Source organism: Colius striatus, chromosome 1 (assembly GCF_028858725.1).
Source record: "Colius striatus isolate bColStr4 chromosome 1, bColStr4.1.hap1, whole genome shotgun sequence".
NCBI classification, from domain to species: Eukaryota; Metazoa; Chordata; class Aves; order Coliiformes; family Coliidae; genus Colius; species Colius striatus.
The window spans coordinates 27,234,006-27,259,483 of record NC_084759.1 but is presented as its reverse complement, the minus strand read 5'-3'; the positions used below and the strand labels follow the sequence as shown (position 1 = coordinate 27,259,483).

The following is a 25,478-nucleotide window of genomic DNA, read 5'->3' as shown; positions in this document are numbered from 1 at the left end:
AGGAGGCTGAAACCCAGGAAGAAGGGAAGGGTGGGGGGAGGTGTTTTAAGATCCAGTTTTTATTTCTAATTTCCCTACTCTATTTTGATTGTTCATTAATAAATCAAACCATTTCTCCCCAAGTTGAGTCTGTTTTGCCCGTGACAGTAACCGCTGAGTGATCTCCCTGTCTGTAGCTCGACTCACAAACCTCTCGTTATCTTTCTCTCTGGCCTGTCCAGTTTAGGAGGGGGAGTGATGGAACCCCTTGGTGGGCACCTGGCACCCAGCCAGGGCTAAACAATCACACCCACAAAACCACTCGCTCATTTGCTTTCTGACAGAGCACAGCTTTGCCCCCAGCTTCCTATGGTAAGCACTAGGATCTCAAAACATACACAGATGCGACATATCAGATGCTAAGACTGAAGTGTTTAATTTCTCCCACTACTAAATATTTCACCAAATATTGTCCCCATTTTAAGTGTTCAAACACAACCCCCTTACTACTTTAACAAACATACTCATTCTCATTTGCTTGGGCTGGTCTGTGAGGTAAAACAAACTGGAGAAGAAATGTAGTGCAGTAATAGCAGAGTAGATATACCTTACGAGTAAGGTACATTGATGGTTGGAACACACCCTCACTGACTGAAATTTCCCCCTTTGTACTGACATGGCCCGACAGTTACATGCACACAAAGCAGCAGAATGCCCAGTACAGCCCGTGCAGAGGCCCAGCACAGCCACTGACCTCACGGCCTGTGTCTTGCGAAGCGCAGCTGTACAAGAGCAAGTGCTAACACTAAACTGAACTTCTAAGTGCTAGGGGATGAAAAGCAAATGAATGCCTTGCCTGACACAGGCCTTACAAAAACATGAATTGCAGTAACAGTATAAAAACTAATAAGGAAAATTTTCTTATTTTTAGTAAAGAAATGGCATGGTTTAGGCCCATCGGGGAACAAAAGACCACAATTAGCCTCAAGTACCAAAGACCTGAGGACTGCCAAAGGTAGGGGAGAGCTTAATTGCCGCTTAAGGTTCAGGACAAAACAGAGCAGGCTACTCGGCTTGGGGAAGAAAACAGAAAATAATTTAATCCAACACCAACTAAAGCATGACCATAAAACCCCAAAACATAACCAACACAAAACAACATGGAGGGGTACAACAATGAAGAGTCTGACCAGCCTTTTAAGAACACCTTCTCCCCACATCTCCCCTCTTCCTTTTAAGAGCCCTGATCCTGGTGTTTTTACCTCTTCCCCCTTGAATGGCTCGGGGGGGGGCAGGGAGTGGGGGTTTCAGTCAGTTTATTCCCCATAGCTTCTGCCGTTTGTTCCTCCTCAGGGCAGGCGGGTTCTGGACCCGTCCTCCCTGCAAGTCCGTGGGGTAACTCACACACCCAGCAGCCCTGAACAGGCTGCTCCGATGTGCAGTTATCCCAAAGGCTGCAGCTCCTCTCTGCCTCTCGTGTGGGGCTGCTCTGCGGCGCGCAGGCTCTTCAACACGGCCTGGGCCATGGCCATCTCCCCACACAGTCCCTCACCCATCCGAGCTCACTCACATGGAGCTGCTGGTGGCTCTCAGTCCTGCCATTGCCCTCCAGGGGTTGCAGACGTACAGCCTGCATTCTCGCCACGGCTTGCAGAGAGGTCTCTGGTCTATTGCTTCTCCTTCTTTCCTCCTTCTCTGACTGTAGGGTCTGCGTGTTCACTTCCATCTTGTATCACTCTTACACCTCCTGCCAGCACTTCAGATTCCCGTCCCTAAATAGTGGTGGCAGAGGCACCAGATTGGCCCAGCTGGGCCAGAGGTGGGTCTGAACCCAGGAGAGTCCAAAAACTCTTTACCGGGTCTTCACTGCAACCCCCTTCCCCTCTTACCAAGCAAAAGCTGCTCCTTGCTAAACCAAGACAAGAAAAAAAATGTCTTTGCAAGAAAAATCAAGACTGATTCTGTAGAAGAAAATACACCTCCTTCTCCTCCCTGCTACTCAAGGAAATCGAGACAACATCCAAATTGTATATCCCTTTGCTGATAATTATTAACGTCAACGTACTGGACACCTGCCTTTCCAAAATGAACACTCAGCATTCTAGTGTGTTTCCTTGACAAAAGTCACTGTTGTCTGTTAAAGGAGAAACCTCCTCCCACAGAGCTTAGGTAAAAATGGTGTGATTAATGCTTAATTACCACTGTGTTCAAACCATGCAGACTTTTTAAAAGGTGCATGGAGGGAAAAGTGATGAACAGTGACATGCTTTGCACTGAAAGCATTAAGCATTGGATATCTTGGTGATCCTGCCCATCCTGAGAAGACTTTCAGGATTCAGCCAGAAACAAAAGAAGGCCCTTTTTAATCCCAGAAAAAAAGAACTGCCACTATTCCTGGGAGATTCTAGAGAAAGTATGTCTTTGTTACAAGCAGATACTCTGTAAATGGAGACACTCAGCCCTGAGGCCACCACAGAATCACAGAATCTTAAGGGTTGGAAGGGACCTTGAAAGATCATCTAGTCCAACTCCCCTGCCAGAGTAGGACCACCTAGAGTAGGTCACACAGGAACTCATCCAGGTGGGTTTTGAACATCTCCAGAGAAGGCAACTCTACAAACCCTCTGGGCAGCCTATTACAGTGCGCTCTCACCCTCACAGTGAAGAAATTCTTCCTTGTATTTCTTTGGAACCTCTTGTGTTCCAGTTTATACCCCTTGCCTGTTCCCCAGCAGTTGTATCCACGCCAAAGAGGAACCAAGAGCCCTCTGAGGCGCACAGCAATGGGGAGCAAGATGTTTCTGTCTGAGTAATTCCCCTGGATTATGGTCCATTTCTTGCACAGGTCTCAGTGCCCGTGGAAAAGAGCAAACTACTTTAATTGCTCACACGGCAGAAACCTGAGCAGCAGTCTCCCACACACACACCTCAGAGCCAGCTATGAGTAGATCTACAAGGCAGAGTTGGACATATGGCTCTCCTACCTGCATCAACATCTGTGTAACAAAGGCCTGACTCTTGTACAATGCCTTTTTCTGCCCTCTGAAGTTACATTGTCTACATGGCTTGACAGCTTGACTCCCACTCATGTCATGGTGGGGGAAAAAAATAAGCCATGGTAAAATGGTATACGTTTCCTCTGAATAGGAGCATTCACTGTGCCACAAAGGAGTCTGGCAAGAGGAACTTGGGAGCTTGCTCAGAAGCAGCAGAAATGCTGAAGGGGATGAGTAAGCATCCAGTCACCCCCACATACAGGGTTTGATCTTGCCCTCACTGAACTCTGCTGAGGTGAAGAGCTGACTAGAGAAATCTACTGGGCAAGCTCCAGCCCTCTCCTGTGTAATGAGTTTTGACACAGCACTCACTGGCCCTGTTTTCTCCAGTTAAAAGAGGCTCATGGGACTGATGCACATTTTCTTTTAAAGATAAACATCCTCCCAACATTTGCTTTTCTTTGGAAAAATTCCTCTATGTTTTATGTCTTGAAGCTGAGCTCACATAATAGGAAATCATGTATTACACAGTGTCATTAACGATTTCTTCTAAGGATACAGCAACTCCTCCATCACAAACCATTCCACCAACTCTGTCCTGCTGTAGATTAGACTGTGGGTTGTCAGTCTGTGCATGACACACAGTGATTCCAGAAATGCAACCAGGATGGCACTCAATGAGAAGGCACTTTGCTCATACACACTCCCTCCCAAGTGCTGATCACACTGATGTTTATTTAAGTTTCATGTTTATTTGCTCAAAAAAGAGAGTTATAATGACTCTGCATTCCCTTGTAGTGTGTTTTGTAACTGCTCTGCTTGCTCTGAGGTCTTCTCAATTCAGTTGAGTCATCTGATATTGTGCTTTAATTAACAACTCCTGCTTTTAATTCCATACAGTGGGCTCCCCTGTCAACCTGTCTGAGCGATAACTCACACAACCAGAGGGAAACTTTAATGATGCAAGTGTAGAATAGGAGGAGCTGTGAGGGAGATAAACATTCGATTCCTAGACTAAGTTGTTAAAAAACACACCAAATCCAATGAAAATCAGCCTGTCTGCTTTTCACAAGCTTCTATATAAGATTAGGCAACCTTTTGTGTGACCTGAAGTAGAAGCTGAAGGAACTCTACCGAAAACACTATTGTTAGGTCTTGCAGGAAGGTAGCTCTGCACATTCTTGCAACAGTTACTTGACTGTGGATCTCACCATCTCCAACACAGCATAACCAAAGTGAAAACTATCCCTGTGCAAGGGACAGAAGCCTACAGTGTATGAGACACTGGCCTTTCCTACAGAAGGCTACAAATCTTTCCACGCTAGAACATGAAACTAACTAAAAGATGGAACAGCTCTAACAAAAAAATAAACAAACACTGCAAAGGCAGATTTCCAGAATGCTGGTGTTGTAACTCAGCTTTAGCCTGCTAAAACCCGGAAGACTTCTTAGGATTCATGCATTTCAGACTTGGAAATCAACAGGATATCACATATAATCATAGTACATGAACACATGCTCCTATTTGCTCTACAGATTTAAAGTGGCCCTGAACCTTGTACTTTAATTTGCAAAGAAAATGATGGTTTGAGCAGAAGTAATATCGGAAAGCCATTACCTGTTTATTACGTCAAATTAATTGATGAGACAATTAGTGCAGACCCAAGTGTCTCGGTGAATTCTAGAATAGTTTTTGCTTGTTGTTCTATCTGGCAATTAGTGGTAAATTGTTGGTGAGGTTTTCAATCTACTAACATTCAGATAAGGGCATGCAGCCAGCACTGCGCTCAGTGAAGTTTCCCATCTGCCTGAGCTTTGCAGTATTAATAGGAACAGTGTTATTCCAACTGTGAAAAAAGTGAGAACAAACCCCTCCCCACTTTTATTGTACAAATGTCTATGGTTCATTCATCTGGTAAAAATCATTGGCTTGCTTTTCTTATGTCCAAGTCTTTAAAAACCCCTAAAACAAAATGAAAACCAAACTGACATCCTTCCCTGACCAGGTTGTCTTTGTAAGCCTTTGGCTTCTGCAGTTCCAAGTAAGAGATGCCTCTGGGTCTGTTTCCTGAGTACAAGATCAGAATGAAGACTCCAGTGTGCTGTCTCTGGGGGCCAGTTCCACCCTAACAATAACTGTCAGTATAGGGGAAGAGCTAACAAATGTGAAAGACAAAACAAAGGTTTACATTGCCCTTGAATTACAAAGCCCAGGGGTTCCTCTGTTTCCTATGGCCAGTTGATTTGCAATTATATTCAAATGTATCCTTTCATGTAACACCTCTCATCCCCAGGTCTCAAAGCTCTTTAGAAAGAAAACTGGTATCATAGTCTCCTTTTCACAGGTTAGGTCATCTTGCCAAAGGTTTTCTTATCCAAGTTGCTGGACTCCCTAGTAGTTCAGAAGACAGCCCACTAGGCAATGCTGGCTTCTGCAAAACACCAGTTAGATATGGCTTCTGTGAAGGGAAGAGACTGACAAAACATCTACACAGGTTAGGCAATTTGCCACACGTGGGCTGTACTGCTACTGGGGAAGAAAATCATCTTGTTTCCTCTGTCCTCGTCCCTTCTTGCACAGAGAGTAAATGTATATGGCCATATTATTAAAACATGAGAGCACATTAGACTGAAGAAAAGATGCATACTAGGAGCATCATTTATTTATCTCTGAGTGTGTTTTAGCATCCCCTCGGCTGGTAAGTAGCAATAAAAATGTAACACATATGCCATTTCTCCATGGCAAGCAAGAAGATCTGTTGAGTAAAAGTAAAGTGAGTCAGGCTATAAAATAGAGGAACAAGGATTGTTTCAGTTAAATGTTTAGTGCTTCAATGAGAACATACTGCTGTTGCCTCCACTTGCATACTAATGCTGCCAGTTTTTTCCCCAAAATGACTGACTATTGTCGGTTTGATTATTCTTTGTTGAGAGTTTTGCTAAAACAAGTGAAGTAAAAAAATCAAAAAATAATTTAAAAGACAGAAGTGTTGTCTCAGAAGTCTGTAAAGTCTCATGAGAAGACACAACTGCTTGTCACTGCCCAGCTCCTGGAAACAACCCAGGAAATGTAAAGGCAACTAAAGGATTCACAAATGAAATCAGTCCATCAGGACTGGCAGCTCCTCAGGGAATCTGCCCACATTACCCCAGGCCAGTCACTCAGTTTCTTACTGAAGGAGTGACTCAATCAGCAATGGGCCATTTCAGACCCGTAGCTGGTTAGTTCTCCCACACCACGCTGTGTGTTCCACAGCTATTCTGCTCTCTGCAATCACACTAACAATTCTTGGGGATGTAGAAAAAGAGAAAGACGTGTCATGTGACAGCAACAACAGAAACACAACAAACCACAAGGCCTTTGTGTACGAGTCCCATTTTAAGGGTGCCTGGTACCAGCACAGATCCAGCTGCCTTTGCCTGTTCAAAGCAGTTTACAGTTTGACCTTGAATACTGGACAAAGCATACAAAGCCTCAGCTGCCAACCTGCCTTTTGCATTTTCATGGCCTTCACCCACCTGTATATCCTGACAACACCTGAGAGGACTCTACCGCCTCCTATTTCAACGACCTGTCCTCGATTAGTCAGTGGTGTTTCACAGCAAGAGTTTACTTTCTGTTCTAATCCATATTGTTTTCATACAGATTATGTACCAGAGGACCTAGGCACTCATTGTCCCATATATGTCCAAGAAAAGATCAAGATATAAAGTGTTTTCAAGTCAGATAACCACTTAAAACTGAACTCTAACACCCATTGTGCTCAAAAACAGATTAACAAGCCAGTCAAGAGGAAAATATTCCTAGCCTGGATTTAAAAGCTCCACAGCATTTTCGACACCTCAACGAGCAATTCTACAGCTTACATAACGCCAATCAAGTATCAGATGCAGAATTCAAAGACTGCTCTGAATTTAAAGCGTGTTATAGTTCAGAGTCTGGCATTGTTAGTAACAGCCTACACACTCCTTTACTAGACCAGAGCTAAGATCCAGGATAGAAATGAATAGTGAAAGAAAGACAGAAGAAACTCCTTTCCTGTGAAAATCTGAATATAATTACCAATATTAATCCTGCAGAAATCAGGCAGTTGTGAGTTACTGTTTCTGTGCTGCTGATGAGGTAGACAACTGCAGATTTTCTAAAACAGGGACACTAAGCCCACATCACCTTCCAAGGTTTAGTTTTTCCAGGCAAAGAGGAGAATTCAACTTGTTCTCTCAGACCACATTCTAGTTTACAGCCAACCTATACAGCAGCCATATCCAATTCAGCCAAGTTTTTTGCTGGGAACCCATAACCACACATAGTTCCTGATTCAGAGTAACTTCTCCAAAGTAAATCGCACCCAAGTGTACTTAGTGCTTAGGGGAAATGACTTAACACAGAATCCACTCTGACAGGCATTTCTTCATACAGCTTTCTCCTACTCTGACTCCAACAGATATGATTTATTACCCCAGCTCTGACTTTTGAAGAGAAAAAAAGCTGCATTGTTGACAGCATTGGTCCCTCATGTGTGCCTGACCTGAAAGCACAGAAGCTTTCTCCACACAGCCTCTCACAGCTCAACCAAGTCCCACTCTGTTATAAAAGCTTCAAAATTTAATCCTTCTTGTTGCCTAGAGATAACCAGGATGAGCAAACAACCTAGTCCTTGTCTGAACCCTGCAGAAGTTGGACAAGTGGATGACTTACCTATCTGTCTTACCTTATCTGCTCAAATATGCAATCATTTCCCTGACCTTCCTATACAGTCACACAGAAAGTGATATACAAATGAATAAAGGACATCTGTATGTAACATTCATAAAAGGTAATAAAAGCACTTTCCTTGTATGCTGCAATCATAATTCAGCTTTCCCTGTGCAGCTGCATGTCTTTAGTGAGGCTGATTTACAACTAGGAAAGCAGAACTCACTGCTTCTACCTGTGTGATAAAATCTACTTCAAGCAATGCACTAGTACAGTTCCTCGTCAATTAATTTCCTCAGTGAATCAAACTAAACCAGAATATGCTTTCATGTTCAAACTGTTGTTATTTATTTCACTCTGCTTCTCTCTGGAAGAGCTGCACCTTTGCACTGGATCACTGGATTTTTGTTTGAAAAATCACAAGAAGTTTAAACTAATTTAAGGTGAATACATTTCTCAAGGTTCTTGCACTTCTGCAGCCACAGGAAATTTGATGGCAAAATTACATTCCATTTGATTTTTGACCAGGAGAAACAGAAGAGTGTTAGCAGAGGATTAATTTGAAGAAAATCAATCTGTGCCTTTATACCTACCTGTCAGTTTAATATTGTCAGACTTGAAGAAAAAACAGTGTGCACTGTATTTGCTAAGCACATGACATTTATACCTAAAATGTTAATTTTCAAAAGTAAATAGGAGTTAAGGAAGCTACACATGAAAAAGGGCTAAGAATAAAACCCAACAATGGTTTCCAGGCTACATTAGCTCTAAAAATGCCTGATCTTTACAGCCTAAGCTTCCCTGTTCTTCCCCCCAGATACTGATAAACAGGAGAAAACATACAGAAACAAAGCACCACAGCTCCTCCTTAATGTGTCACTTCTGAATATATTAAAGACAGTTTCTTGAGAAAGTCACCTACCCTGCATGGAAGATGAGGGAAAAGACTGTTGGTTGATGCAAACACAGCAGCTCTCTTCGCAAGAGGTGCCGCTTTCAGCCCTACAGATATCAGTGGTGGCAGGCAGCTCTTCTGTCTGCTGGCTAGCTGTTTGTTCATGTCTGTTCCATGACTTTTATGGAGCAACCTTCTACTTTGCTCACCATCTTCCCTGCTCATTCACATCTCCCCTTTCCCTCTTTACTTGCTTCCCTCATTTTGCCTCATACTTCCACCATGCAGTTCATGGGATATGCCCCTTACATGGAGTGCCCAAGACTTACCCAGTACTACTAAGCCACTTGACCAGGTGTTGCATCTGCTGAAGATGTCCAGAGCACTATATAAGGAACAGTCTTCCCACACAGTGCCTCTGTTACATCAAACAAGGCTGATCAAGCCTACTGAAACATTGGAATATCTTTTTAAATATCTGAACATGCTCCAAGCTCTATCCAAGCCACAGGAGCACACTTATACAAAGAGCATCAATAGTAGCAGGGCTTGGAACAAAGATTCCCGGCAAATTTCAGAATCAATCTTATCTGTATTTGTCTACTGCTGCTATGATAAATAAAGACATACAGTAAATAAATATGGGAACTGAAAAACTGAAACTTTTAATATGACACTCCAAACAAGCTGTCATATTCCTCCTTTTCTGTTTCTTCCCTGGCATACCAATGGCACGGTCCCTCTTTGAGCAGGAACACATACCTCATGAACCCAGCTGTAAAAACAAGCTTATTTTGGTTACAGAGGCATGTTTCAGAACTAAGCCTTTCAATACTCACCCAAAGTGTTTGTGGCGAAGTTTTTTTCAAGTCCATCTTCAGTTAATTCTCTGTTATTCACCATACATCCTGCATTGTTGATCTGCAAGACAACTCCTGTAAATCAAGATAATCTACCCAAATATCTACAAACAAAAGCAGAGGCACAAGTAGTCCATCTTAAGTTTGCTGGTTTCTGACACTGTAACACAAAGCTACAAACTGTTTCAATAAACCATGCTATTCCAAATCACACTACTTTGACACTGATCACAAAGGTTTTTCACAAAAGAAAGGATTTTCAGAGAAGTGGCTCATCACAGGTGTATTACACTAACAGCCAAGAGTCTTCCTAGTACCTTACTAGTCTGCTGCAGCTGATCTACAGCTTGCATATTACTTTCTGTGAGAAAAGAGTTTAAAGTCGTGGAGTAAGTCTCATCTGAGAGACCACACTGACTCCACATCCTCCATGCTGTGTGGTGACGTGTTCACTGTCGGGGGAAAATCCACTACAGGAAGCTGTGCAACATGAGGTGGAATGGGCCACAGAAACTCTCACCTTCAGCAAATCCAAAGAATTAGTTCCAAATTTAGCAGGTTAGCCAGTCAGTAGATTGCTGCCATCAAGCTAGTCCTGAGATGAGCAGAGCTACCTGCAGAGATGCTCCACATTGACTTTGTGCCCTGGTTGTAGGGATCCCAGTTTTTCCTCTCTGCTTGGCAATCCTGCACAGATACTCCAACTGACTCACATGTTGCTGAAACAGCACTGCACCACACAGCACGGATGCACCGTAAGACAAAGCCCCAGCAACAGTCAGAAGCTTGCAAACTGTGTGCAGCTAACATTCTCAGACACTTCTTTCTCTGTCTTACCTTCCAGAGGCAGCTCAGAATTACAGAATCATAGAATGGTAGGGTTGGAAGGGATCTTTAGAGATCATCTTAGTCCAACCGCCCTGCAGAAGCAGGTCAACATAGATCAGGTCGCAGCTTGAGATTTTTTTTCCCACCTTGGAAAGAGATCTGCCCCCGTATACCACCCTGCTTCTTCACTACCACTCCTCAAAAGCTCTTTTCCCATTTCAACTAGAATTTCCCCACTTGGTAAGCATCAAAACAACTGCACAGGTGTCTCCATTTTAGCACAGTCCCCTGACCAAATTTTCACTGCTAAATAAAGGGGAAAGTGTACTGAGCCCCTTACCAGCTACAATGCTTAGGTGATTGTCCTCTCCCTGGCTCTGGTTTAGACTGCTCTAACTAGACTTTCTATAAAAGTGTATTTTTTCTTGAAGTTTAAAGCTAGTCCTTGAAAAGACAAAGTTATTTTAAAAGTTATTAAAAGACAAAGCACTGAAAGTCAACAGAACCTCAAAAGATGCAGCTAAAAAATTACTGCCTTCGTTTTTGTAGCATACCTCTTTGTATGTGAATTGAGAATGGACAAGAGCAAACAAACCATAGAGACTACTGCAAAAAAAAAAAACATTTAGAGAAAACTAAGCAGTCAGTTGAGGGCCAACTTGCAAAATCAACACTACTTGTTGGGCAAAATCATAGGCTGCCTGCCACAAAAAGAGACACATGATTTAAATACACAAACTTACCAACACATTTAATTTATGGTCACTTTTGAATTTTTCAGCAAATTTCCAGATTTCCTTGGGATTAGACATATCCACAATATGCAAGAAGATATTCTAAAGGAAAAAATAAGTTTCAATCAACAAGGACAGCGAGGAGACTGTTGTCTGTTACAACCCATCTAGGTGAAAAGGTATTTAAGCAGTATGAAAAAGCAGTATGTCCAGAACACAGCCGAAACACTTAGGTTAAGATGCACAACTGGGAAATCTAATTCTAGTTCTTAAAACATGCTCAGTCACTTGATTCAGTTGCTACTAATACATAGCTTTTTAATGCCAAATTTATTAAAAGAGAGTCCTACTTAGATAAATATACATGAGACAGCCAGGCATAGCAGAGAACTAGAAAAACACTGCAAAGCTTGCAAAACTTCTGTTTAAACAATTCATACAGCAGCTTCCTCTTTTGCTGAAAGCAACTTTCCAAAGCAACGTTCAAAGTCATAGCATTAGAGAACAATTTAGGTTAGAAAGGGCCTCTGGAAGCCACTTAGTCCCACTATAGTCTCAAGGCAGGTAACTGAGATCAGGTTGTCCAGGGAAATTACATTTCCCGAGACAGAGATTCACTAGCCTCTATGAGCACCCTGTTCCAGTTTTTTTAACCACCTTCATGGTGAAAAAAAAACCCCTAGTATCTAGTCAGATTTTTTCCCGTTTTTCCTGTCTGCTGCCTCTTGTCCTTTCACTGCAGACCTCCAAGAGAAGTATGGCACTACCCTCCTATGATGTGCCTGTGGACTACACTAAGACCCATCTCAGCATTCTGCTCTTAAATGTTGAGCAAAACCAGCCCTCTTGGCCTCTCCTTGCACATCACATGTCCCATCTCTCTAGTCACCTCAGCTGCCCTCCACCAGACGTGCTCCAGGACATCAATGACCTCCTCATCCTGGGGAGCCCCAAAGTGGGCACAGACTCCTGCTCTGGTCTCATGAAGGCTTAATAGAGAGGAAGAGACACTTCCCTCAGCCTGCTGGCTACACTCCTGTTCAGTCAGCCTGAGGTATGGTTGGCCCCTCACCACTTCCTCCCAGTGCCAACACAGGTTCAGGCTCATCTGTCTCCAACACTTCCCCTGACAGACTTTGTTTTTCCTCATCTGTTACCATGGCACTACACCTATTCTACAAATGCACATCTGCAGGCAGAGAACGAGCCTGCCTTCTGTTGCCAGCAGCCACAAGCTTCTATTCCTCCTCATCTTAGGAGTCTCTATTTGTCACTTATTCAAGCATAGCTTCCAGCTGTCCCTCCTTTCACACAACGTGGAGTTTGTTCTCCTTTACACTCTGCAAAGACCCTGTCCATCTCCTGTTCCCTACAGTTAAGCAACCTGCTCATCTCCTGGGGCCAACAGAATCCAACAGATGAGGCCACCATCGAGCTCTGCCCCAGGCTCAGGGGAGAGTACCAGTCACTGCCTGCAGCCTGCTCTCTGCCACATCATTCCCCTGGGGCTGTCTGGGTGAGCTCTCACGTGCCAGGCCCAGGCACTGTAGACAGGGCAGGAGGGCACACTTCCATCACGGCTCCCACTCCAGCTGTCTTGAGGTGTCAGTGCTATTTGCACCCCCTTCCATGCTAACTGTGGCATTAACTGCTAAATTAACAGTCCTGCAATGTTTTTAAATATTATGGCCAGGAATGTAGATGCAACAGGAAAAAACAACAAAGGAAAAGCTTGACATGGAGCAAAGTTATAATTTTCTAAACCACTAAAGCTAGAAATATATCCTCTCTCCAAAACATCAAAGACCTTTTACTGTTTGTTACAGGCAATTCTCTTGCTTTTTGCAGATTTGTGTTCTACTCAGTACAAGTATAGTGGCATTTATCAGCATACAAAAGGCATGTCAACTCCCACTCTTCTCTTAGATGGCACTTAGTCTCAAAGACACACCACAGACGGTCTTATGATGTTCCCCAGGAAAAGGCAGTTTTAAAATAATTATGCAGAGGATGTGTTCTCATGAAAAACAACAAATAATCATTAAAGGGCCTCCTCTCTTTCCAAGTTGTTTCTTGAAATACTCATTACACAAGCAAATGAGATAAGTGAAGAAGCTCAGAAAATTTTAAGGCATTATTCCCTGCCTACAATTCTGCATCCCTGAAGATAACAAACATGTGATTTTTCTTTTCCTCTCCTGCCACTGGATTTCATCTCTTTGAGTTAGGTCAGAATTTTCTCATTGTAATGTTAATTTCTGTCCAAAAACTTGACACTGCTCTACTGTTTCTAACTGGATACCTCTCAAAAAGCTTTCTACCCTCGAAGCAACTACCATTATCTACTGGTACAGAAGAGAAGTTTTTTGGACAGATGTTCAATATTACAAGTGATTTCAGAGACTGAAAAAGATCTAAATCAACAATTATCTGCACAAGATTGTCACATTGGCTCAAACAAAGCTTGTTCCCTTTAACAGTCCTTGATGAGAGCAAAGCTGTTTTCAAAGTGAGACCTAATGTCCATGACTAGAGCTAATTTAACAGATTAGGAGAACACTCCAGTTCCCAGGCCTAGGGGCAGGTCCCTGCCAAATGACAACTCTGTTTGAGCACTAAACTCCAGCATGTGTTGCTATAGAAAATAAAAATCTTTGGCATATACTACACCAGGATCTCCATCCAGATGATCTGCATGAGCAAGCTAGGTCTGGATAAACCTTGTCAAGTTGCAGATTTTATTATCACTCTGGATTGTTTCTGAAGGAGCACTTAAAAAAGGAAGTATGTTCTTGTGAACTCCTCATTAAAATTACTCTTCCCAGTGCTGTCAAACGTCCCACAAGGCCTCTTCTACAGCTTGTCTAACACTTCACTGAATGCTGCTTTCTGAGCAAGTGCCCTGTCCCCAGGGTCCTCCAAAACGAGTTCTGTAGTACCCCCATACTTTTTCATGACTGCAGAAACTACAGGTTTGAAGCCTACCAAAAAGCGGGAATGCAGCAACTGTACAGCTTTTAGAGGAAGAACATTATTTGCCTCAAGTTTTGTTTCACCAAATTACAGAAAACAGAACATCAAGAAATCTTCAGAGGTCATCAAACTCACCCCTCTTCCCAGGCTGTCAGACTGCAGTTACAAAAGGAGGTAAACATAGATAATTACCAGTCTTACTGTAACCATGGGATTACACAGTTTTAGACAGCTGGAAAGTATTTCTTTCTACATAAGGACTGATCTAATTCACCTACATTAAAGAACTGAAGTGTAATGCTGGTTGTGTCACACTAGGGAGCTGAAACCAAAGAGCAGAAATTTAGTCATTAAGGTATCTTTAACCATAAAATGTCTTCAGAATTTTTGATACACACTAAAAACTATAACTGGAATCAAAACACTGTGTTCAAGAGCCAAAATCTTTATTTAAGATGAAGATGGCTCTCCAAGTGCTGTAGGTTAACTCCAGTAGGCAGTTAAACCCCATATAACCACTCACTCACTGCCCTCCAAGTGGGATGGGAGAGAGAATCAAAAGGGTAAAATACACAAAACTTTTGGGTTGAGATAAAGATGGATTAATAGTGAAGCAGAGCTGTGTGTGTAAACAAAGCAAAATAAGGAATTCATTCACAACTCCCCTTGGTCAGGAAGGTGTTTAGCTATCCCCAGGAATGCAGGGCTTCATCACAAACAATGGGATTTGGAAAGTCAACATAATTATGATGGTCCTTCATTCTTCTCTCAGCTCATACATCTTATAGTATGTGATATCCCTTTGGTCAGCTGCCCCAGTTTATCTCCTGCAAACTTCTTGTGCACTCCCAGCCTGCTCACTGGTGGGGGAGCATGGGAAGGAGAAGAGGCCTTGATGCTGCACAAGCATTCATCAGCAATAACAAAAGCATGGGTTGGCAGCACTGTTTAGGTCACAAATCCAAAACATAGCACCATAAGAGCTGCTCCAAAGAAAGTCAACTCCGTACCAGTCTAAACCACTGCACCAACATAGAAAGACAATGACTGCACTTCTCCATAAGCACACCTTCCTGAACAGTCAGCAAAAACAACAGTGGCAGCTACAGGAGTATGCTGTCCAGGGACACATACAGGAGCAACAAGGAAACATAACAGAAGAAGGGAGGAGGCAAGGAAGAAGTAGTAACAGGAAAGGAGACAGAAAAGTACATGGAGCATGGAACTAGGACCACACACAGGACTTGAGAGACCAGCCAATCTTAGCTAATCAGAAGCATGTTATTCAGATATATGAAACCTCCAGTGCTGTAAAGTCATAAAAGTTGTTGCAAGAGTGTTGCAATGCATTAACTTTTAAAAGCCCTAGCCACATAGTTAGAAAGAGTAAGTAGGACATCACCAAACATACCAACAAACATTACATACATGGGCATGCTGCTGGAAACGCTATTAATCACAGAAAACATCACCTAGCAAAATTAAATCACTTCAAACCAGATGGATGATAAACCACTAGATGTTTCCAAGTCTGTATGAAAAGACTATTAAAAAACCCAACAGCAAAATGGCAACACAGAGTATCTCAACGGCCTCTGAGGTCTTTAATGCTATAAACAGTCTAAGAGTAAACAAAAGACTGAAAGACGACTCACCTGATTGCCTGTTTCCGTAACTATTTCTGCTTTGGCGACCTCAGCCCTCTCCTTATTTCGGCAAACCAGATGAACTGTGCCACCTGGTGGGTTATGACCAGAAAGACAGTCTTTAATTAATTAACTAATTGCACGGGAGGGGGGCATCGGCAAAGAGGGAGGGCCAGGAAGCCCCGTGTTGTTTGCAGTTCTTGTTTGAAGCTAGTTTTTATACAATCCAAATGAAATTTAAAAAAACCCGTTTCTTGATCACCCTCCTGCTTCTGGGAAGTCTATAGCCTGCTAATAGCAGTGGCAGTCACTGAAATATCACAGGAGCTTCCCAGTAGGCAGAATGTTCCTGAGCTGTGCACAGCCAACAGTCCCACTTCTCTGCTGCCAAGTGCTGAGTGGTGACTTTTCACCAATGCTGCTGAAGCTGAGGTCTGTGGAGCTCTCAGCGCTCCCGTGACTTGCTGATGAGCTTGGGGCTGGTTAGGGCTGTAGCACCCCAGAACCGTCCACCAGCCTCGGGCCATTCTCAGGAACAAATTCCCCCTGTAAAGGCACCAATCCAGAAGACAGGGCACACCGAGAATCTCAACAGGGTCTGTCAAAAGACCAATGTAATGGTCTTTTAAAGGTAAAAGTCCTTCAAACAAAAGGTTTGGGACACAAAGAGCAGATATAGTCAGCCAGGTGGAGGAGTTCTGCTTGGCTCTGGTCTCTCGCAAGGCAAGCAGATAGAAGGAAATACCATGCTGTAAGAGGGTCCTCACGCAAGGCTGCATGTGTGGAAAAGGCCCCAGCACTCCAAGTACTGTCTGCACATTGTGTTTAGTGTTGTTAAAATACCAGAGCTACACTGGAAACTAAAGCTAAGGCATCTGTATTGTAAATGGTTCTTTTAGTACATGCCTTAGAAAGTTCAGTAAAGGGCTGGAACAACACAAGTGACTGGCATTGCTCTGTGAAGATGAAATAAAAAAGCCAGATAGAATAATTCTTCTCAGCAGTGATCAATATGACAAGTACCATGGCCTCAGATTGCAGCTTAGGAGGCTCAGGTCAGGCATTACGAAAAAAGTTCTCCCCTAGTTTTCCTCTGAGTAGATCAGGCTGTCCCAAGAGGACACAATTTCTGTCCTTGTGGGTTTCAAGATTCAGCAAGACAAAGAAATGGCTGTTTTGATCTTGTATTGGCAACAATGCTGGATAAAATAACCTTCCAGTCAACTTCTCTATGAAAGGAATATGCCGGGCAAAGCTCCTCTCAAAGGCCTGGATACTTACATGACCACATGAAAGACAGCCTGCAAAACAAGGACTCAAGTACAGGTAGGAATCATTCTTTTTTATTGTTATGCTTTGTATTCTGTGATCATTACAAGTAATGTGTTTATCTCAGACACAGGAGTACCCACACTTGTTACTCCTACCAATTGTTAAAGATGTTTTAGGAAGTGCCAGCAGTACACCACTAGATTGGTAATAGAAACAATGATGACAGGTCACTCTTTTAGTGCCCAGAACCCAAATGCAAGACATCAAGTCTACCTTGGGGATAAAGCAGTCACACACTGCACAGTCCAGGCCACACTGAGCAGATATTTTCTGTTAGTGAGACAGGTTTTTCCATTGAGCATCGCTAGAGCAAATGTACAGGGCATGCAGCTGAGGCAGGCAACAAGCCTCGGGGCTCTTCTGAAACATTCTAACAGGGTCTGACTCCATTACACTGCCAGATTGACTCCTCCAGACTGCACTGTCAGGCTTACTTTTACCAAGTGTGCCATCAGAGGCAGCAGTGGGAAACTCCAAATCGGGGATAATCACACAAACAACACCAATCAATGTTTACCACAGCTTCATCTTCTGTTTGCATTACACATATACCAGGCATGGACGGGACTGTGCACAAACAGGCACTGAACACATACACACAGCCTTTTCCCCATGGAGAACAGATTTCATGAGAGAGAGAAAAGGCAAATCAGAAGGGCCACAGTCCAATGCCAGCTGCTTTGGCCATTCTCACAGGGACCAAAAAGGAGGGCTTTAATTAAAGTTCTTAAGGCAGTTAAGGACATGTATTTGCAGAACTTTAAGGAGCTCTTCCCAAAACAAAGGGGACAGAACAAGTAATGTGTGAAGCTACAAATTAAACATATGGAAGAAGTATCTGGCCTTCAAGCCAATCATGAATGCTCTCGGTCTACAGTGGAAAACATCCAATGAAAACAGAGATGGGTTTGAAGGGCTTTAAGTATGAACTTTTTTTCTTGCTGTTAAGGAGAGAGGGAAGTTTTGGTGTGACCTATGAGCTAGGAAAGGGATTTGAACATATTTTCCATGGCAAAGGCTGAAATTATTTCAACATAAACAACACATGGGAATTGTCAAGAGTTTTTGGGAGAAGACTGCATCAAACTAGAAGTGCAGTTCACAAGATATACATGAAAGCCCAAATCTACAATACCCATAAGACACCAATTCAGAGAACAGCTAAGCTCAGACTAAAGAGGTTGTCATCAAGACAATCATTATTTACTAAGATCTGAGGTGCCTGAAGGTCATGTCAACGTAGATTGCTATTATTTTCCTAAGTCTCAGTTCCTTGTTTTCTTGTCACAGTGGAGAAGAGATTCAAGAAGAGATTCAATGACAAGCCAGAGCCCAACAGCTGACATTGAGTTTCAGAGCGACATGTGCAAGGATAGGATCAGGAAGATACTGTTAAGTCATTTCAACTTCACATGCACAGCAACACCCACATACCGTATCAGACAAGCAGTCTGAGCCCAAGATTGTTCTTTGGGCTCCAAATACTAGACATGGTGACCAAATTGTATGCAGATCCACTTTGCTTGACAGCTTGCAAAATCTGGCAGGCATATTCTTTTGTGAGCAAAACAGTCACCAGACAGAGTAATACTTACATAAGGCTGTTACATGTAATGGCAGTAGTGGGAACCTGAAATCAATCACATACTAGCACTGACAGGGATCTTTAACCCAAAGGCTCTTTGATGCTGATAATTTTGAATTAGTTTCATTTTACCAAGTCACCACTTCCCTTTATAAGGCAGTTATGACACCAAAGCAAGAAGAGCAGAGCCGCAAGCTCCTCCCTTTTCTTCTACATGCCAAAACTCCTATCACTCTTGCACAACAGGAATTATTTTGTCAACTTTGAAGGGGATTAGTTTTATCCTTCAATAGTAGCTAGTTCCAGTTCATACCCTCTCCTTGCTTACAAAGAGCAAGAGGAAAAATGGTTGCATGTAATCAGTTAAAGAGCACGAACTCCAGATTATCACTAAGGTCAAGCACAACCATATTGCTTCTTTCATAAGTCTCCCATCCCAGCTTAGCAATGCCAATTTTCTTCCATCATACCATATGTTTTTAAGTTCTTCAAAACAGTTCAAGTTCAGCCAGACTGCTACTTGTACTGCATCAGCCTTAAACAGACCTTGATCCATCACTTATATCCTTAGATGCCACTATAACCCAGACAGTTTCTTTAATGTTCTTTAATTAAACGTGCACTTGAGAAACACTTTGCAGATCCCTCTCCATTAATTTTGTTTCATTATTCCAGTTTTCCCAGTACTGGTCATGCTTAAACCTCTAATCCACATTACCAGCCCTGTAAAAAACCACAACTGATCCCTCATCCCAGGGAGCTGAGTCTTTGTGTTTGTACTGGAAAGCCAAACCCCCTTCCTTCCATCCTCTTTGTAATGACCGCTCAGAGCCCCTCACCACAGCCTGGCTCACCTCTCCTCGCTATCTCTGTGGCTGTGGCCTTGCCAATACCACTGTTTGCGCCAGTGATCAGAAAGGATCTTCCAGCCACATTCACCTCCACGTCGGCTGGATTGAAGTGCTTGGAAGCAGACTCATAGCCACTCCTGAAGAAACCAGAGACACCTGTGAGAAACTAGAACTTACAAAAAACCCACAGGGGAGGGTTGAAAAGCCTTCTCCCCTCACAGCTCAGCATATGCTAAATTGCACACACCCCCCCCCCCCCCGCCCCGCATCACTCTCTGTACTCGTGGGAGAAGCTACGTATAGTGCCAGTGACAGTGCAAGGAGCGAGGCAGTAACACCTCGAAGCGAACGCTGCCACACAGCCCACACCGTGAGGCGCGGAGGCGGCCCGGACGCAGCCCCGGGGCGGGCCCGCAGCGGGCGCTGGCAGTGCGACCGGGCCGCTCCCACAGCCGAGCCGTTCGAACGCGGTTGCTCCGGCGGCTGGGAAGGCTTCCATTACAAAGATATAAAAAACCCGACACCTCCAAACGGTTAAACGCCCTCGGGCGCACAGAACCGCCCCCAGCCCGAGCGCAGCGCCCGCCCTGCCGCCGCCGCGCCGCCCTCCCCGGGGCCGCTGTCCGTACCTCGTGTACTCCCGCAGCCCCTTCACGAACCAGACGGCGTTGCGGTACCAGGACATGGTGCCGCCGATGCCGCCACGGCCGGGCTGGGGCTGAAAGCAGCCCCACCTCTCCCCGCCTCTGCCCTTACATAAGGCGCCCGGTCAGCGCTCCCCGCCCGCCGTTAAGTAAGGCCGAAGGGCCGCCCCGGCTGCCGCCATTACTGCCTGACCACACGAGGGGCGGGATTGAGGGCAGCGTGTGTGTCCGTGTGAGGAACTTGTGCTCTCTTCCACCTCGACGGTCATTTGTGGATTGTTTTTTCTTATCCCTTCCATTTCCCGCCTTTATTAGCCAGCGAGGAACAGCTTTTAGCCACCTTGCCCAGGTGCCTTCAGCCAGCTGGGCGTCACGGGGAGTGCTGCCAGTAGCCCCTGCCATGAGGGAAACAGTCTGGTGATGGCGGTGGCAGAGGAAGGAAGGAGAGCCTCCCAGGGCACTTGTTTGGGGTAGATGCCTCTGTCAACCATGCCAGGGCTGGAAATGAGGTGACATGTTTTGGATTGGAGGAGCAGTGATACTGAACCAGGGCCTTCAGCCTCTGTTCTGGAAAGCTGGCAAAGGGATGCTCTTGCACAAACATAAACAAGTACTAAGTAGCAGTTTGTGTAACGAATAAACCCATGGAATTCCTGGCCCCTACAAATGGGGTAAAATGCAGCAAAATGCGCCAGTAGGACAGGGTACCAAAGTGGCCATTGCAGTAGAGGGAGTGAAATCGAATACATTTTCAGTTCCTCTGGAATGTGCATTGGAGTTATGAAGCTCAAGAGAATCACTTGAGGTTGCACATCTGGACAGCCCATGATAACCATAAGAAAATGATCATTATAGGCATAATTGTGTTTTTAAGTACATTAAAGGACTATGCACTTAAAAACTTCAGCGTGCAAGTTAGATAAATTCAAGTATTTTATGTGGTGTGCAGGGCCACACGCGGAGAAGCCACTTTGGAAACCCTATCTAAATTTTCCAAGAGCCTAAGTTAGCTGGTTTCAATAGCAGAGATAAGGGACAAGTGGGAACATTCTGTCTTTTTTGACCCTGTATGATAGCTTGATACTTCTTTTTCAAAATTGCTTCACTGGCAAAGGCCTGATGCTAAAGTCTTCCACTTTCTCAGCACGTTATGTGGATATTAGGCTCACTCAAAGAGTACTTCCCACCATGAAGGTGAAACTTTTGAACTCTGCACTGTCTGTTTGTATTAGGTATTGTCTGTGAAAGAAATTTTCAGAGGGCAAAGAGACACATTTTCACAGCAATATTTTCTTTCATTCAGAGACGATCCAGCTAAATGTCCCACCTTTGCATGAAATCAGAAAATGCTTGTTCTCATTAAAACAGTTGAAAGAATTTATTTAAAACCAGCAGCCTGGGTCAGTTTTAGCTGATTTTATTCTTGAAAATGGTTAGGAGTTTTTGACTGAAGTGTCCCTAAACCATTCATCCTCATTCTGATGCTTGAAATGAAGACTTTTGTCCCAGAAAGGAACAGCTTGGCTGTAGTGTGAGTGGCAGACCATTATTTCCTATAATGGAAAATGAATGGCAGCCTGAACTACAGATACGTACTATGATGTCTGTAAGTATATAACTGTGAAGCTATATGGAAATAGTTTTGTGATCGTCACCTACAACATGCCATTAGCAATCAAAACTGTACAGCCTAGACTTCTGTAATGGTGTTAGGTAATCACACTCTCTGTGAATAGAGCAGATGTCAGGTTTGCGTGAGTCCTGCTTATGGGCTGAGATGATGTCCCCTCTGCCTACTTTCAAGCCCTTGCCTGCTAACCCTTTTGCTTCTCCCTTTCTCTCACGAATCTACTGTACAAATCTACTTGGTTACTTTACTCGAACCCTAGCTCACAGAAAATAGGCATCAGAGGAAAACCAGAGAATTATGTGTGCAGAATAATGTCTGCTGTTATGAATAGCCAGGCAGAAGACTGCAGTACTGCCCCACATTTTTATGCTAGTTAGAGAATGTCTCACCTTGGGCTTTGTAACCCGTGTGCATCTCAGTGTGCTGTTAGGAAAACAATAATGTTCCGTGGTTGCTTACACCACAGAATTATCTACATTCTTTACAGGAAATATGATTTCAGTTTGAAAAACATTAGCAAACCCCAAACAAAACAAAACCCCTGTGTTGTTTGTTATTCACAGTTACTCCTGTGAGTAAATGCAATAAGCCAGGTTGTGCTTTATTCCCTTGTCATTTCTTTGTTTACCCTGTTTATCTCTTAAGGTCTGAGACTATGGCTTACTACAAGCAAAACTGGATGATGGTTCTGATATGAGAGTTTCGGTTTATGTTCTCGTAAATTGGGGACCTCTGAAAGTGAATGGGTTGTATGCAGATACACTCCTTACAGTCCAAACTATTTGCACTGTAATCAGCAAGATGCTGGATGGTGCAGCCCTGATATACTATCTAACATGGTTATGCATGGTAGAAGCTGTCCATGAGTCAAACAAAACTATATTATGGCAGCCACACAGTGACTCATAATATTTTGGAATTTAAGCAGCACATTATTAACTACAGCATATTACCGTTATTAACATTAGAGAAGATAAGACTATTAGGAAGGCATTTGAACATAGGGTTGTGAACCAATATCACTCAGGTACACATACAAAATTCTCTGAGGATATTATATAAACACTGTAGCACCACTGCTGTGATGTTAGCCAAACCCTTCTAACAAATGCCATTTTCAGGAGATCTTTTAAACACTGGGAAGTGGTGCCCTTGCCAGAGTGCAGCAATCCCTAAGCACACTTGGCTGAGAAATTTTGACTTGGAAACACTTGCATTTCCCATAGTGAGGGTTAAGCTTGCCTACAGAAATGAATCATCATGGCACTCTGTCTGAACAGCTTGATACCAGAATCACAGAATGGTTGGGGTTGGAAGGGACTTCTAAAGATCATCCAGTCCAACCCTCTTGCAGCAGAAGCAGGTTCACCTAGATCAGGTCACACAGGAACATGTCCAGGTGGGTCTTGCGGACAAACAAGGAAGGAGACTCCACAACCTCCCTGGGCAGCCTGTGCCAGGGCTCCCTCACCTGAACAGTGAAGTAGTTTTTCTTATGTTTAAATGGAACTTTTTGTGTTCCAGTTTTTGTTCATTACCCCTAGTCCTATCACTGGACACTACAGAGAACAGTGCTGCCCCATCATCTTGACATCCACCTTTAGGTAGTTCCAGGTCTTGAGGAGATCCTCTCTGTCTTCTCTTCTCTAGACTAAACAGCCCAAGTTCCCACAGCCTTTCCTCAGAAGGAAGATGCTCCAGTCCCCTGATCATCTTGGTGGCCCTGTGCTGGACTCTCTCCAGAAGTTCCTTGTCCCTCTTGAGCTGAGGAGCCCAAAACTGAATGCAGTACTCCAGATGAGGCCTCACCAGGGCACAGTAGAGATGGTGCCAACTGTTGCACACCATCTTAACACCTAGATATTTCTGCTACCTCATTTCCCTCCCCGTAATGTTTTGCCTTTGTATTGTTGTTCCAGAGGCAGGAGATTGTAGAGGTTGTGTGAGTTCTGCCTACTAACAACAGTGATGAGGCACTATGGGTTGTGTGCAGCAGAAAGGTTAAGACCTGGGTTTGCCAAGAGTCAGTGGGTGATGACAAAGAGCCTACCTCTCAGTGCTGTCACGGGCAAAGTTTCTGCCTGCATCCAGAGCTTTAGTTGCATGTTGCCTTTTGTGCTGAATTCTAGGTTGATACACCTTGTTTGCTGAATTAGCATCCATTCTGCAGCTTTGGGAATTTGGAAAGTTGCAGCATTTGGTTTCTTTCGCAATTGCTCCTAGCTTAGCATTAAATTATGATAGGATGCTGCTCTTAACGTGAGGAATTTTTTAGGCAAGGAATTCTTCTCATGGATTGGCAGACAACATCTCACAGCTATCACACCCAGCAACTGATAGATATATGTAGCCTGGCTCCCCCACTGCAAGAGGATCAAGAGAGCCAAAATTCTGTTGAGTTCTTGACATTTCCCTCACTTGAATACAGGGGGAAAAAAAGGCTTCACCCTGGCTAAACACAAGCCAGTGTTTAGCCCTGAAAAACTATTTTACTGTGAGGGTGAGGGAGCCCTGGCACTGGCTGCCCAGGGAGGGTTGTGGAGTCTCTCTTCTCTGGAGGTCTTCAAAACCTGCCTGGACATGTTCCTGTGTGACCTGATCGAGATGAACCTGATTTAGCAGGGGGATTGGTCTGCATGATCTCTAAAGATCCCTTCCAACCCCTACCATTCTGTAATTCTATGGTTTTATGATAAAACATACCCAAGTTAACTGTTCTCCTTGAGGCCTACAACACTTCAGGTATATCTACACTATCAAATAACTCTCAGCATACTCCCAGGTCCTAGTCCTCTTATTGCCCTTTCTAGGCAAACAGTTGTTGATGTCCAGGCTCTCTTTAAGAACTAACTACATAATTTTGTCCAGAACAAGCTCAAACATCATCCGGAAGGTAGTTTGTTCAAGGAATGGATAATTCATTCCTAAGCACTATGGATGCAGCTGCACCAGGGTTAGGACTGTACAGCTTCGCATGGCACTGGTGAGTCTACACTCAGGTTGATTCATTTGCCAGTGTAGAAATAGCCCCCAAGTCTGTTGTGCAGCCCCTCAGTGAATGCAGATCACTCACACCTCTACTGTGCCCTGGTGAGGCCTCATCTGAAGCACTGTGTTCAAAATCCTCAAAGGAAATAAAAGTGTTGGGGTGTCATGACTGTGAGCCTTTAGCTAGTAGGATTTGGGTCCCAGTAATGAATTGAGGATCTCAGTATTTTCTTCAAACCCAAGAGCTGGTGAAAAATGTCTCTCTGGCCCCCAACTGGACTAATATGAAAAACACACCTTAGACTTGATCAATTTTTGAATCTGCCAAAGAGCAAGAAGTGTTAAGGAAAGTGTTAATTGCCTCCCAACACAAAAGTTGAAAATACCAAATGCTGTTAAGGGCTGTATGTTTCAGCACGTTTCATATTTTCTTCCCAGGGCACAGATCTAGAAGGTAGATAGAGGACTCAAGATCTGAAAAGCAGTTGTATATTGTACAAGATATATAAGAGAGGTTTCAAGGCCACCTTGCCAAAATTTCTGTCTTAAGGTCAACCGTCTCCTTTGCTTGCATTCTACTAGAGATCTGGCAGGCTGCTGTGCATTCTCTCCTTTCCTTACAGTTAACTAGTTTTGTATTTAAGTCTCTGTGCCTGGCCTCATGAAATCAATCAGAATATCACCACTGATTGCAATGGGAAGAGCAGCAGGTTTTAAGGGACAGATTTACAGAAAACATCTCTAACTGAGACCACAATTTCAAAGGAAGTGGCGAGCATGTGCAAGCTGCTGTTGCTGGGAGAGCCACTGCCAACCCTGCATTTGCTGTACTGGCCTCAGC

The 25,478-nt window shown here is 43.8% G+C and overlaps 1 protein-coding gene across 2 annotated transcripts in view; it reads right to left on the bottom strand.

Annotated features, from left to right (window-relative positions):
• DHRS12 (dehydrogenase/reductase 12) overlaps positions 1-20,175 on the bottom strand; it is a 32,071-nt gene extending 11,896 nt beyond the window's left edge. Inside the window, exons 1-5 of one of the 2 annotated variants that reach the window (XM_062020468.1) lie at positions 20,005-20,175; positions 19,379-19,512; positions 15,617-15,699; positions 10,998-11,090; positions 9,406-9,487 (exon numbers count right to left, since the gene is read on the bottom strand). In XM_062020468.1, coding sequence (XP_061876452.1) covers positions 9,406-9,487; positions 10,998-11,090; positions 15,617-15,699; positions 19,379-19,512; positions 20,005-20,060 — 448 coding nt within the window. In that variant the 5' untranslated portion in view covers positions 20,061-20,175. Of the gene's footprint in view, positions 1-9,405; positions 9,488-10,997; positions 11,091-15,616; positions 15,700-19,378; positions 19,513-20,004 lie in introns of those variants that run through there. The other variant, XM_062020469.1, reaches the window with a different exon arrangement.
• Between the last annotated feature and the right edge of the window lie 5,303 nt (positions 20,176-25,478).